Below are 16,211 nucleotides of genomic sequence, written 5' to 3'. Positions count from 1 at the left end.
AAACCTTAAGTCTGCTTTCTATTCTGGGGGCTTTCTGCATTTCTTATCTCCAGCAGTCATATTCATGAATTTAACAAAAGAATAATAAACAAAGCTGCCTTGTGGCAATGACCTGCCTGCTTAGATTACATGAATTTTTAAAGGAGGGGTTTTTTAAGATGTGGGGGGGAGAGAGAAAGAGAAAGGACTACCTGAACGTAAAACTATCCCAATTGGAAAAAAATAATGTTAATGTTTGTAAGCTGCTCAGAGTTGCCTCAGGCAAGATGGGTGGCAAAGAAGTCTAATAAATAAATGAAAAGAATAAAGAAATACAGAGAAAATAATTTATTACCCAGAATATGTTGAATTTTTAAACATTTTTAAACATATAAATTATCTACTAAGCATCACTATCTGACTTAGCACTATAACACTAAAATAAACAAATCAGAATTAGCAGCAATGAAACATACTTACCAAGAAAAAGCCATTTTTAAACAAAAAGATGTTTAATGTTTAATATTTTAATATTTAATGAAGGCATATCATCAATAAAAAAACTTCTGGAGCTCTATTTCAAAAAGTAGAAACATTACCAAAAAGGCATGTCCCCTTAGAAAATACAGTGTATGAATTGGCTGTGTAGATTGTTTATAATAGATAACTACATGGGATAATGCTTAAGTTTCTGTACTCTTTTCCAGATTCTATTTTTCAGTGTTTCCAACACTGAACTTACGCACCTACTAGAAAGAGAAAGTAGAGTCCTATTTGGAGTAAGTGGAACTGGGAGCAAGAGGGTTTTTGAGAATAGAGAATAGAGCATTTTGTTATAAATCCCACTTGAACAGAAAACCAAAATGTTAAAGTATGATTGATTCATAATATAAATCCACTGGGTTTCCCTTCCCTTCCCTTCAGAAGGTGTTGTGCTCCCTCACTGATCTTTGAAGACTAGATCCCGATTTCCATTCAGGCATCTGGCAAGTTGCCTTTATAATCCAGGAGGAATGGAAAACCAGCCCCAGCTCTTCAATTTCCCTCAGAGTGATATTGCTGGGTGCCCACAAGGTTCTCCTTGTTCGCTTTGTCAGAATACGTATGAAGTACAGGAGTGTTTTGTGGGGCATTAAAAATTAGGGTTGCTTTCAAAAACAAGGTGAAAAAAATCAGGCTTATTAATGTTACTTCATGTCTAATATATAAATTTAAAGAAAACTGAAAGGCTGTGTAGAACTTCCAAAAAGTCCCAATTAAGCAGAAAGTCAGTTTCAGCTCCACTGTTTGAAGCCAGCTTGCCCTCAAAGAAACCTCTGACAAAGCTGACAGTCAATATTATTGTGAATAGATTGAAAGACAGGAGTGGGATTCAAATTTTTTAACAACCGGTTCTATGGGCATGGCTTAGTTGGTGGACATGACTTGGTGGTCATGATATTGGCTGGGCATGGCCAACTCAATATCACTCACATCAAGGCACGCATCTCCTCGCCTGGCCTCTCATGACTGTGGGGATGCTGCAACAGTCGTAAGTGTGAAAAATGGTCATAAGTCACTTTTTTCAGTGCCATTGTAACTTTGAATGGTCACTCCACACAAGCAAAGTACCAGCAAAGGAAGGAAAAAAACTCCAGAGAAGTTCCTGAGACAGGAAGTCTAGTCCTGCCAAGAATGTAATAAGGGTTAACGGTGAGGCCGTTTCTATAAGCAACACCAGAATGTTTCCTTCCTGCCTTCCTTACAGGATTAGGCCAGTAATTTCTTCTAACAACCGGTTCTCCGAACTGCTTAGAATGTTAACATCCAGTTCTAGCGAATAGGTGTGAACTAGTAGAATCCCACCTCTGTTGAAAGAACGATGCAGTGCCTTTTAATTTTGCTTGCTGAAAATGTATTTAGAAGGGGATTTCAGCAGGATGATTCTATGCTGTATAAATCAGGTCTCTTGTATCTTTAATAATTAAACAGAAAGGAGAATGTCCACATATACAGCTGTTTCTGTCTGAGCTTGGCTGTTTTCTTAAAGATGTTTCATTACTCACACTAGGTAACATCATCAGTGATAGCACGGACTAGCATTGATGATATTGCCTAGTATGCATAGAGAAACGTCTGCAGAAAACATCAAAGCTCAAAGAACACCAAGAACTCCTCATTTCAACTCTGAGCTACAAATATCCTCCTTTATTGGAGGCTTTTCTCTTTCTCTGGCTGCAATCCCTGAATGTGCCAAAACAGGTGAAAAGGTACTAAGGAAGTAAATATTAAAAGATGGGAGGTTGTATGATGCAAATAATATATATATATATATAACCACAGGCTTCCTATTTGAAATGAAGCATATGCATAGCACCGTCACTTCAATTATGATATAAAAGTATTTTGATGTAAAAGAATAGGCCTTCACCTTACTGTTAATCCATTTTTACAAATTTGGAATATTTTGGAGAAAAGCCAGAATACACTGCAGTGCTATGGTGGCTTCCTTATTCATCACAGAAACAAAACAAACCTTACATGACAGGATTGGCATCATATTTGCATTTAATAGAAAGGACACTATGTCAACTAGCTGGTCAACAACCAACCAGGAAGCTGTTTTCTTTCATTGTCCTAACTTAGCCCAATTAAAGAGGGGAAAAAAGTGACTCCAAGGTGGGCATTTTAGAAGCCCAGCACAGTAAGTGCTAAAGGACCTGAATTCCAGTGGGGATGTGGGAAACTAAAGAGCTTGGAGGCAGGATAAGGCAAGAATTCACACCAGTAGGAAACTGGCTGCTTCCAAGCTCCAGTATTTCTGCTGCAGAACTGTGCTGGTGTGAATTCCTCCTGTATCATGGAGAACATAGCTCCATGGCTTTGCTGTCCAAAGGCAATGCAGTATGTGACTGTGTAAATGCAGAGCTTATCTGGAAGTGGCATAAATGTTGCATGTCAAGTGACCTGAATAAGAGTCGAATCCAGATCCTCTTAACCCTGCTGTAGCTTATTGTTCACTTAAGTGGCTTCTCTGAGTCTGGTTCCCTTAACTAAAATAATAGGAATCATTTCCCCCCAAATTACTCAACAATCTATCCATTGAAACTGCAGAGAAGGTACAACATTCATGTCTGCTTACACTGCTCCAAATCCCAGCCTCCACCTCAAGATTGTAGGCAGAAGCTCATGTAAGAGGTCATGAGGAAATTGATCTGACCATGATGACTCATGTCAGTGGACTAAAAAACTTTGCTCAGAAGTTCCCATCCGTGGCATAATGTCAAATAAGAAGGAAGTATTTTATTATTTACACAAGACAAATACACTGAAGCATTTTGGGAGGCTATGACAAATCTATTCTTTGTATAAGACTTTTTAAAACATTAATTCTCTTACACTGCCTGCCTGCTTGTACTTAAGAAAATAATATTGAAGTCTCCTGCAGTGCACCCTGAATTATTCAACCAGCATCCTGGAGGACAGTGGGGAAATGGGATGATCATATCTTTTTGTGCTATCTTATTTTATCTCTATCTTCATAAGAACTTTGCAAGATAAACTATATAGAAAAAGAGAATAACTGGCACACGAATCAGCTTTAGAATTGTTCAAGTAATTGCACCTTTTATTGTACGGTACAGCAGGTGGCAGCATAGAGCTAAACTTGACTGATATTTAAAAAGTTAAACTGGGTTGGACTTGGTTGATACTTGAATGGGAAACTGTAAGGAATCCCAGGGCTATTTGCTAGATTAGGAAGTGTATCCTGAAAGAAGCCAATGCTGACCCTTTTGTATTCTTACCAAGAAAAGAAAACTACATGGAGTTAAGGAGTCAAGTTTATCTTAAGAGAGACTTTACTTTTATCTTTTCTTCTTCACATTGAGCAAGAGATGGGTAACTTATTATCCCAAGAACTTCAAGGATTGTGGGGCTTGGAGGCGGGTGGGCAAACATGTGCAAGTGCTTCCATTTGACATACCTGCATCACATTTAAATGTATATATATTCCAGAGATTCTTTTCCCTTTCTCACATCCCTACCTTTCCCGTAATCCTCTCAACAGACCTAATAAAAATGGCTGGCCAATAGGAAAAAGAATAGTCCTTTATTTTCTAGCAGCCAACTGAATACTGGGGAATGTGGATAGGAATCCTTGAACCTTTGAGCACTGAAATTCTGTGAAGGATGCTGCTTTTCAGGTGTTCATGGCACAGTTTAATAAGAAATGGGAGAATTCCACGCAGGAGCAAGAACTCTTATGTTCGTGTTTAATGGATGTGCACAATTTGTGCTGGACATTAATGCATTTGTGAAATCTGAAAAGGTTTGCAAAGGTGAAGGTGATGATTACTAAGGGGGGAACGTGATGGCTCAGCAGTTAAGATGCTGAGTTTGTCATCTGGAAAGCCTACAGCACGGGTTCAACATTTGAGCGCTGCATAACCGGGTGAGCGCCCGTTATTTGCCTCAGCTCATGCCAACCTAGCAGTTCAAAAATATGCAAATGTAAGTAGATAAAAAGGTACTGCTTTAGCAGGACGGTTACATCGTTCCACATTTTCATGCTGCTCACATGATGATGGAAACATCTCAGACAATGCAGGCTCCCTTAGCTAAGCATCGGAGTTGAACACCGCTCCCTAGAGTCAGGGGAAACCTTTAAATGGCAAAATATATTTCCTCAACCACGTTGGAACACTTGAGCACTTCCCATCTGATCAGGAAGGCATTTGAATGAAAAAATGTTAGGGAGTAAAGATTTATAGGGATTCCTATAAAAACATTGAGATCACAAACATGATTTAATTGTTTTCAAGAAAACCTTTGGTACAAATGAATATTAAAAAGAATATTTTAAAACAAAGATGCATTTTCTTGACTTGGGCTTTCTTTCTATTCTGACATTAAACCTAAGACCCTTCTCAGTGGGAAGGATTGGTTTCCAATGAAAGTTTCATCTCATATATTCAATTCATATTTTATTGAATGACAATTTTATTTCTGTCAACGGATGTTGCTATTCAAGGATATGGGTATAAAGAGGTAATCCTTCATGTAACCAAAATGGAATTTGATAGAAGGCTTTGTATTTTGAACATAGCTCTGCTAGATTTTTTCTTAATGGCCCTGAGGATTAACTTCTACTTCTTGCCATATATCTTGCAGAAAGCTATGTATTTCAGCAGATAGAATAAAGTTCAGTTCAAGACCTTATTTGACATTCACACAACCATAACTCTCCTTTCTGTAAAATTCTTGGTAAGTTTTCTGCTGATGCTGCATTGTGCTAGGCCAAGAAGGGGTTGGTGGGTAAGGGGAACCACTAAGCTTAACTCATGAGCATGTTCTCTCGGGTTTCATTCACCAACTGGACAAATAATTATACATTGCCAACAAAAGGATGAAGTTTTGCATAAAATATATGTGTGCTAATTTATAAGTGATACATCTTTTGAAAGAACAATTATAAGTGAAGCAAAAAACTACCCAGAGTTGCTATATTAGTGAGAGGGGGCATAGAAATTTAATATACATCTGACATTGTTGTAGGGGAACATTGTGACTAGGCTTTTTATGTGTTTGTTCAATCTGATCCCCATTGGATGATGAGCAATATTAAGGTTAGCTGATTTGCATCAGATCCTAAAACTGCAAAAAAAAAGTCATGCTGACACCTTGGAAAGATATTGTAGAGCTAAGAAAACCAATGAAAAGATCAACTGAAATAATCAAGGAACTGAGGTAATTCCCCTGTAAGTTTCTCCCCTTAAAACATATGGTATTAATATAATATGGTGGAAATAATCTCTTTAGGATTATTCTGACAGTTATCAATATTATATTTCCTTCACTGTAATGCTCACTTAATGAAGTTTTCTTTGAATAAAGATTTTGGCAGGATCAGTTTAAAGGCTATGAATGTAGTGTATCTTTTTCCATTTTTCACAAGAATGTTAAATGTGTACAAAAGTATGGCTTTAGAAATCCAAGTTAAAGTTGGGGACTTCTGGTTTGAGCTTCTTTGGCGACAGACTGAAACCTCGTCTCTCCGAGGCTTCGATCCATGCTCACAGTTAGAGCGCCCTGAACCAGCTGGTTTCAGGGCTAAGCCACCTCATAGAGGTGGTGAAGAGGGGGGAGACTGCCTGCAGGGTTGAGGAGAGCCACATCTCTCCTCCTCAGCTGGCCATTACTCCCTTTCCCGAAGGCGGTTGTAGCGGTGGTCAGAAATGGCCACCACAAAGAACTCGACCGGAAAAGAATGTGCAGGAGGAAGATAAGAGAAAGTTTTGGTTGACTGGGTAAAACAGCAAAAGCAACAAATAAGGTATCCTGGAATTTAAACTTAACATTGTTCCCAAAGAAGATTTTGAAGCTGAAAAGGAGAGAGAGAAGGGAAAGGATTAGGGTTTTTTTTTCTTCCCTTCCTTATACTGACAGCAAAGAGTCTTAAGCAAGAAACTGAAAAAAAAATCCACTTTGACATTAATAGGCATCTAAGCTGAAAATAAAAGTCAAAGGGATAAATAAAGATTTCTGGACATTTAAAAGTTTTTAAAAGCTGGAAAGGAGAAAAAAAAGAATAGAAGGGCAGGATCTGGAAAAATGGAGGAGACTGCCTGGAATTAAGGAATGGAACTGTAATTAAAAGGAATTTACAGTGAAATTTTAACAAGATTCCTCAAAGATACATTTTAATGGAAATTTGGTAACAAAATAATAGAACACCAGGAAGAGAAAGTGGAAAAAAGAAGCAAGTAAAAACAGCCTTGGATTATTTGGATTACTTGGTGATTTATGGTTTTTGCATCTAGATGACTAAAATTAACTGGGTGGTTGTTTAAAAGTTTTTAAAATGGTATCACTCTTAGAAGAACTGAAAATGGAACTTAAAAAATGGAAAGAAGATGCACAAGGAGGGAGAAGTTCTTTTGGCTTCATGTTTCAATTCTTAGAAATGGAGATCTGGAACTATGAGAAGCAACAAGAAATGCTTGCAGAACAAGAAGATTGGGACAAAGAAGAAGCCATCTTTAATGATCAAATAATTTTAAGTGGGAGGAAAAAAGAAAAGGGGGGAAAGAGAGTGAAAGGTTTAAGATTAGAAAAAACAACCAAAAAGAAGAACAACAATTTGAAAGATAAGTATAATATTAGAAAGCAACAGAAGAGGGGATTACAGATGAGAGTTAGAAGTAGAGAGACGAGGAGGTAAAAAGGGGAGGGAGAAGAAGAGGGGGAAGAAGGCAAGGAATAGAAGTTGTAAAAGACAGAAACAAGAAATGGAGAAACAGGGAAAAGATATAAGGATTGTAACCATAAGTTTGTTTAGAGATAATGGGTGAAAATTTAATTGTAAAAGGGATTCTGCAAAGGTACATAAGATAGCTTTGTTATATTACAAATAGAAATAACTTTAGAAAATATGATGATGGATGAAATATTTATTGTAATGCAGTGGGATATTTGTTAATAAATAAATGAATTAAAATGATTGAGAGAATTAAAAGGGAACTTTTTAAATTATTAGTAATGATTTATAAAAATATAAGTGAGAAATATGAAAAAAAAAATTAACTATGGAAAGTTTATAAGTGTTCCGAAGGAAGTATGATATTCAATTGAAAAGAAATGTTAAAGATGTTAAGATTTTAATGCATATTAATGATAGAATTCAATTGGAATGGAATGTGTTTTATTTACATATATATATATATATTTCTTTTTAAGAATATAGTGTCTATTTTAAGAATGTACCAAGCAGAATTTGATTGGAAGTTATGTGTTATATTGAATGCTATAATCGTAAAGCTATACATTGAAGCTTAAATAAGAGCTTGAATGGATAAAATTAAAGGATATAAAGGACGTACTCTAATTGGTAACTACAGGGAAAAAATTGTTTAATAAGAAAAGATAATGTGAAATTGTAACAGGACAGACAAAAGTATGAATATAATGATTTGAACTGAGATAATCAAAACAAAGTTGAGAAAATTAGAAGAGGGGGAAAAACTATATAGAAAATATAAAATGGTAATAAGATATGGAATAGAATATAAAAATGAGCATGAAATTGAGTTTTGTGTCTGTATGAAGAAGTGATAACCTGGGACCATGCTATTTTCAAAAGAGATGTTTTATTTGTATTTTGTTTTTGTGAAAACCCAATTTTTTTTAAAAAAAAAAGAAATCCAAGTTAAAGTTGTTGCTTTAGATATCTCTTTTCTTGCTTTTTTGTAACTCTTCACTTGTTCTACCCTTTTAGAATTGTTTCTATACTATTGATGTTTCTGTAGTTTTTTAAAAAATCTTTGTAAACTCTTTTAACTAAAATTATTATTTTAAAAAAATTAGCTTATCAACATTTATAGATTTGGGAATTAAGAATGTTTTCCAACCTGATTGTTTTTTTAACTTCATTTCTGTTTTAAAATTTGTTTTTCAGTTTTTCCTGTTATTACATGAACATACTATAATATACGATAACAGTATTTTAATGTTAATATAATGTTAACAATTAAGCACAAGGAATCCATTTGCAAATTGCTAATCAGTTTAATAAAATTGATTCCATACATTTAGCCCATCTATGCATGGGGGAAAATATTTTTCCACTTTTTTCTCAGTTGTTTCTGCCAATCTGTCTGGTTTTCTCCTCCAATTTCTATTTTTTAAAATTATTTGAATAAAATTTATATTTATTTTTAGTGAACTATTAGGATTTTTCCCTTTTTTAAAATTTCTGCAATAATTAGGGTTCTCCCATCCTCCCTGATGTCTTTTTAAAGGCTCTGTTTTGACTGCAATGCTAGCAGCAGTTATCAGCTAAGCATAGTGTGTTTTTATTATATGGAAATAGCTTAATTTTGTCAAACTGTAGACATCATCTCTCTACAAATGGAAATCATGTTTATCATGTTGTATTTATCTGTACAGCTAAATATTATTTGCTTTTTATATGTGTGTATATTTTTATTACAGTTTACTCTTCACAAAAATAAAACTGGAATTAGTACATAAAGGACCGGAAGAGGCTTTAGTGACCTGTAGACATATGTTGCATCAGTGGCAGATGTTGTATAATGTTTCACAGCAAAGGTAGGCTTTTCTTTAAATTGCAACTGGATTTTCTTTAAATGGAGATGCAGAAAGAGTTGTCTGGGTATGGGAGTTCATATGCCTGATGCAGTTTCATACCCAACATTTCATGAACAGCTGCAAAATGTGAGCCATATTGAATCAAGCCACTGCTTGCTAATCTAGCATTCTGTATAACACAGTGGTCAGCCAGAACATGCAAGGAGTTTACAAGCATGGACAGAGGGCAATGGTGTTTTACTATCACTCCTCAGTGTCTGATATGTAAGGAATGCTTTGATTCAGGAGACAATATTCATTAGGAACAGTAACCACTGATGAGTCTGTCATCCATGGAATTCTTTACTTAAAGTTGTATGATACAGATTGGCCTCCAGTCTAAACGTTGCAGAGGATTTCCTTTCACTGATCCTGAATCATTCCCCCTTTAGTTTCAATGGCTGAGTTTTAACAGTATGACAGGAGGAGACAAATTTCTCTCTATATACTGTATATATTTTCATAAGTTATTACATTTCTCCAAACCATCATTATTGTATTGACTTTTAAAGCACATTCAACCAATTTTGGGGATATATTGAAGGAGCTCTTCACATCCATCATCAATGTTTCTATTCTGAATGGTTGTGTGTCATCAACAGGCTTATGTATATTATCATTCATGTCTTGAGCAACTTAAAAAGTAGAAATCCCGGTACTTCAAGCAGTCTAGGCCAGTCTTTCTAGTAAGCTAGCATTTGTTTGTAATTGTGTGTGTGAAGTCCATCATATGAGACCAACACACCTTTAATCTGTAATATAGTTCCTGTAGGATACTGCTTCCATCAACAGCAATGCCATCATTGTGGAAATGGGTCAATATTGACTGTAACAAGGAATAGATTCCAGAAACCAGATCATCTTAGCAGCCTGAAATGCCTTCAAGAAACCAAACTGATTGTCTTCAGAGTAACTTTGCCACTAGCTTGCAACCCAATCACAGCTTCCTGAAGGGATGGAAATTATCTTGGTGACCACAACCTAATCAAGAAGAGGGACAGTTCCCTGTACCACCCATTCCTGGTTCATTTGTCAATCAGCATAATATCTGCTCAAAACCCAGGCCAGCTTGATTTAACATACCAAGGAACGGGAGCGGAATAAGTCCCACAGTTACTCAATAAAGAGCTGGACCTGCAGAAGAATAGCAGCTGGAAAGGAAGGGAGGGAGCACTCCATACCATTATCTAGCTGTCCTGATGACAAAAAGATTAGCATAGTCCATAAGTAATCCATACATGAAGCAGTCACAAGTGTGTCTGGTACAAGATTCTCAAAGACCTGAAGCTATCTCTACCACCAGATGATCAAAAAAGAATTTTTCCCAAAAGATTAAAAAAAAACATTCTTTTTAGTCAAACATATATGTGGGCCAACTGTCTAGGAGACATTATTATGGTTTATTAGCTTGTCTAAACATTTTCAAAGTTACCTTATAAGGCATTGATAATCACCTATAAAGCCCAAGATGGCATAGGCCAGGCTACTTGTGGCTACCATCTTTCTTTCATTGTTTCTGGTCACCCCACCAGTTTTAGTAGAGAGAACATGATCTGGGTCCCTTCTTTCAAACAATGCCACCTTGCTAGAGCTTAGAGTTGCACTTTCTCGGGAGCAGCACCTGCCCTACAGAACAGCATTCTCCTGGAGATTTGGATGGTCCCAGCCCCATTTCCTTTTTGTAAGGAAGAATTTATTATTGAAGATCTACCTGTTTCCTTAAGCATTTTGGTCAGGTGGATTGATGGCTCTGCTATTGTTCATGCACTCCACCCCGCCCCCTTGTAAGTGAGGTTATTGTTTATACTTGGGTACCTGGGATTATATATTGTAGGTATTTCTGCATTTTTAATTCTTGTAAGCCATGAAGGTTCACAAATGAAATGGGTAGCTATATAAATCATTTAAATAAGTAAATTCCTGAGTGAGAACAGCAATTCAGTATAAACATATTGTTCTTAAAGAATGTATGTTGTTATTGAATAGAGGTGGAAGAGGCTATTTGGACCATCAAGTGCAATACCATATTGCAGGAGTCCCCAAACTTGGCAACTTTAAGACTTGTGGACCAACTCCCAGAATTCCTCAGTCAGCATAGCTGGCTGAGGAATTCTGGGAGTTGAAGACCACAAGTCTTAAAGTTACCAGGTTTGGAGACCTCTGCCCTATTGCATGAAGGAATCCAAATTAAAGCCTCCTTATTGTCTAGCTTCCATTGCAATGCATCCAAGAAAGGACATCTGCCCCCTATCTGGATAGTTTATTCTACTGTTCAGCTGCTTTTTAAATAATGATTAATCAGAATCTACTTTCCTGCAATTTAAATCTATTATTCCATACTTAGAATGAGAAGAAAAATTAAAATTAAATTAAATTGTATGTCTGCACTTCACCCACTTACATACTTGTAAATCCTGGAGTGGATTTACAAGCATTTTAGTAGGTCTAGGATTCCTGCCTAAATCTAAATATAGGTACCTGAGTAAGAGACCTGAAATTTGTAGAAACCATTAAGCATCTATAAGCAAGCATTGAAAGACATGTCACTTTATATCAGTTGGAAATGAGAAGGAAGGCAATATCATATAACCAGCCAAGTCTCTAAGAACCAGACCTTGGGAAATAACCATCATGGTTACCGAGCCTTGCTTGTAGAATAGCAGGATCCCAGGGAGCATCCCCCCCCTCCCTCTTTCCCCCTCCCGTCCCACCCCTCCAGAGCAAAGACAGGACTGACTTCCCAATGCTGCTCCATTCCAGAGATAAATCTGAAAATTTAATGCAGGTTGCCCTTTAGAATTCATTATAGTTTTGCAGGATTGCAGATCAAGGCATATTCCGTGGAGAGCATAGATCCTTGCACAGTCGGCAGAGAGAGGGAGGGACGGAGGGAGGGAGGGAGAGAAAGAGAAGAAATCCCTTCTCTTTTACCCCTGGCTGTGCTATAGCTAGACAGAGATATCAGGACACTTACACAAGCCCATAGAACATCTTCAACATTTTTTTTCCTGACAAAATGCCACCAACTGGTATACTAGCAGAGCTTGCTTGTTCTCTTTCATTCATGTTGCTTGTTCATGTCAAAGAGTGATAAAATACAATACATCCACTTGAGACAAGGGTTTAATACCATACAATAATGACATTCTTAATTGATTATTTACTGATCTTGAGTAGCAGTGAATAAAAATGGAATACAGTATATATCAGCATTCACTCATGCCCTTGTGATGACAGTAGCTTTCCTTATGTGGGAGCTCTTCAGGGTTGATTATAGGGCTTGAAATTCAATACATTATTCATTGGTAGTATTAGTTGATTGATTTTATTTCTATACCTGGAGTGGTTCACAACAAGTGATAACAATAATTGTAAGTCAAACCATCCCAATAAATCACCCATGCTTAAAAATGATGAATACTAATACTAATTAAATTCAGTTTAATTCTAAAAGAACAGAAAACCAAAATACAGGCAATCTAATAGACCATCTGGTCCTAGAATCATGGTTATCTTACATATGCCTGGGTTAATAGGGATTTTTTTTTTTTTGAAAGAAGACAGATGGGGCAGGTTAACAAACTGGATTACAGTAATGTACTCAAACTTTATTTGTGTTGAATGTTACTGACGCACAGGCTTGAGATACTATTTTCATATATATCATAATTACAGTATTAATATAATTAAAAACTATTTAATTTGGAGGCTCAATTCAAGGAGCAAGTTTTGATATTAAAACCCTAAATGACCTTGTTTCATTTAGGCAGTATCTCTTCCTGCCAATATACACACAAACACATATATTTAAGGACGACTCATATACGCTCAGATATGTCTAGCTACACTGCAATGAAAAGTACATTGTAAATGGCCTTTCTCACTTTTTTTTTCTAGAAAGCAATATTAAGATTCTTATTTAGGTATATTTAAGTCTGGACCTATTGAAAACAATGTCACTCATATTAAATTAAGGCCAACTGTTTTCAGTGGAAATACACAAAGCATTATAGAGTTTGTGAGTCCAACCTGCTAGATCTATTGATGTGATGCTTTTAAAATCTTGCTTGTTGTTGTTTTTTAATTTAAAAAGAACATTCTAAATTATGATATTGCATTATAGTATGTTTGTATGTATGTATCTAAAAATCTTACTAAAATGACTATGATTAGTATTAGAGTTACTTTTTCTCTCATCTTCACTGAATTGTTATTGGAAAAAATGGGTAAGAATGGGAAGAAAAGAAGTGAATGCTGTCCCAAGCCCTTTGATTTAAGAAAAAGGGTACAGATTCAATAAATAAACATTGTATATCAGTGCAAACATACCAACTTAATACTTAAAATATCTCCTAGAATTATATTTATTAATAGCAGAAGCAGTATCCCAGTTTTTTTCCCCTTTAGTTATATAAACAAACCTTAACTTCTGCACAGAAAATGCATTTCCATTCCAGGAATGTCTGCTCTTTTTGTTGCTCTCAAAGGCCGTATGCAGCTTTACTTAGCTGGTGGAAAAATACTGTGGGTAATTTCCAGTTTAGTTGCCACCCAGCCCACTTGCAATCCCTTATATCCAGATTAGAGCAAGAAGACACACTGCTTAGTTCAGCTATCAAAAATATAACTTGGTGTTTATTTATGAAACATCAGCAAATATAAACATGATTAGATGGCAACAGGGGACAAAAGGCAGCCAAAAAGCAGAGGGAAGAGAGAGAGGGGGAGGGAGGGAGAGAGAGAAAGAAGGAGGGAGAAAAAGATGAATGAAAGGCAAGAGATAAAAAGCACAGGAAACTTAATAAACACAAACTACATTGTCTATATCCTTATAGCAAAAGGACAGAATTTTTCAGAGAGATGGGAAACAATACTGTGGGTAATTAGCATGAACTGTACTGGGAAAATAGTCTTTGGTTATTCCAGCCTTAATTCTTTTGTGTACATAAGAGCTGCACAATAGAGATGGAAAGTAGGACACGAGGTGATTCCTTCTATATTCTCCACCATGAACGGATCAATTTGGTGCATGAGAATGATCAGGGTGCCCACCCTCCAGGCAACTCTGGGCAGCCGACAGGGGTTAGAATATCATGTACAAAGAAAAATAATAAAATATAATAAAAACATTCTGTGCCAGAAACCACACACAACCCATAAATCTCCTTCTGTTGATATAAGTAACAAAATAATAGGACTGAGCTAGTGATGACTAGTATAATTTTGACTTCAGTCAGCTTTCCTCATTGTGACGGAAAAGAATAAAACTCTCTACACTAGGAAGAGATCCCACTTTCCCTACTTCATAGCTAGGAAAGAAACGAACCGTCAGATTTTCAGGAGCAGAAGCCACACTTTGCTAAAACATGTCAAATTAATCCAAGTGCATTGATCACCACTTGACATCCTCCTCCTGCCTTGGCAGTTTGCTTTATCAAACTTTTTGCACAGTATGGCTTGTGACACACAAACTTTTGATAAATATCTCTGCTGCCTGAGTAATTTTGACCACAGCTCTGTCATATGCACCCACATTTCAGCTTTCAAGGTTGATAGATGCTCATTTTCTAGGACTGATTATTACTGCTGTTTAAATTTCTCTCTTCTGCAGAAGCATTTCCTCTTCCTTTGTTTCAATACAACAACTCTGTATGGTAGGTAGGACTGAGAGAAAATAATTGGCCCAAAATCACTGAATGTGTTCGTATTTGAAGGTTGGCTAGAACCTGTGTCTCCTAGGTTTTAGTCAAAGCCCTCATCTACTACAGAGTTCTGGCTCTAGCATATACCCTGCCTTTTAGGTAAGTGATGATTAACATGTTTATCCTGTGGTTGTTCTTTTACAGTGATTCAGAGAAAGCAAACAGTTTGACTGAGACAGTACCAGCCAAGAAGAATAACAATGTGTATCTTACTCTACCGGATGCCCATGATAATGATTCTGGTAGGAGAAACAAAGCGATTAATGGATAACCTAAATCCAGGGTGAACAATCACATATAAATAAACTTCATTTTTTTAAATTAATGCATTCTTCCATACAAATGTCCTAATATATCTCCTAATATATTATGAGGAATACATTTATTTCAAGATTTTATTGTGTTACCCTACTCGTGATGGCAACACTTGTGGATAGAATCATCTGAAAATTGATCAATGTTAAGTCAATATCCTCCAATTTAACACAGTATGTTGAATTATATATCTCATAACATCAGCCAATATATGTGCTGTGTGTTGTATCAGTTGCATATGATGGCTTTATACTGCTTCCACTGCCATAGGCAATTTGCCTTGGAGTCACTTAATAAATACTCATTTCCTGAGTGTGAGATTTCTATACCTGTTTGACTGCTACTAGACTTAATTCTGGATATGGAAAATCTAATCTATCAGAATTATTTCTGTGTTCTAACAATGTTCCCAGGAATATTGTTGAAATAAAAGTATAGCCATGTCACCCAGGAATAAAGAAATTGCAATTCAGTATTATTAAAGGCCACATCTGTCTATTTTATAATGTCTCATAAATGCTGAACTAGTTAAAATGGTTGGCTGACTTGCAGACATAGCAGGAATGTGCAATTAAATTACAGAAGTGTATCCAACGGATTCTCTCTACATAATCAACCTTGAAGCTTACCTTCAAGATGTGATAATCACATCCATAAATTCAAACCCATATTCATGTAGACCAAACAACAGTTACTAAATAAACTGTTGAATAAAATCTTTTTTTTTTGATGGACCTCTGATCAAGAAATTATAAGTGTGCACATGCTCAGATATATCTGTTCGCAAAGAGGGCTGACAACAGTCTAGTGAAGATCTGAGAGGTCAACATCAACCCAAAAGTAGTACTTTAATTTCAACTGATTGTTGTTGTTTGTGAATTTGACACATCTTCAGTAAAGAGGTTAGTGGGAATAAAGAGTGTAGAGTGAAGTCCAGGGAAGCAAGGAAACTGTGCATATTATGGCTTCTACGAATAATCTCAGGGTTTCCAAGTTCCAATGCAATGATAGAAAACTTTGAGGTCCAGATTGACTCTGTATGATCTTTCATTATTCTTTAGAATGATTAAAAATGGATAAAATTATTGC

General features: G+C 36.2%; 1 protein-coding gene across 1 annotated transcript in view; it reads left to right on the top strand.

Annotated features, from left to right (window-relative positions):
* TTC7A (tetratricopeptide repeat domain 7A) overlaps positions 1-16,211 on the top strand; it is a 159,727-nt gene that overhangs the window by 91,954 nt on the left and 51,562 nt on the right. Inside the window, exons 16-17 of the mRNA XM_026695868.2 lie at positions 8,950-9,066; positions 14,952-15,049. Coding sequence (XP_026551653.1) covers positions 8,950-9,066; positions 14,952-15,049 — 215 coding nt within the window. The remainder of the gene's footprint in view (positions 1-8,949; positions 9,067-14,951; positions 15,050-16,211) is intronic.

This window comes from Pseudonaja textilis, chromosome 1, assembly GCF_049901715.1.
Source record: "Pseudonaja textilis isolate UNSWEBS1 chromosome 1, rPseTex1.2, whole genome shotgun sequence".
NCBI classification, from domain to species: domain Eukaryota; kingdom Metazoa; phylum Chordata; class Lepidosauria; order Squamata; family Elapidae; genus Pseudonaja; species Pseudonaja textilis.
This window is presented reverse-complemented; position numbering and strand designations above follow the sequence as displayed.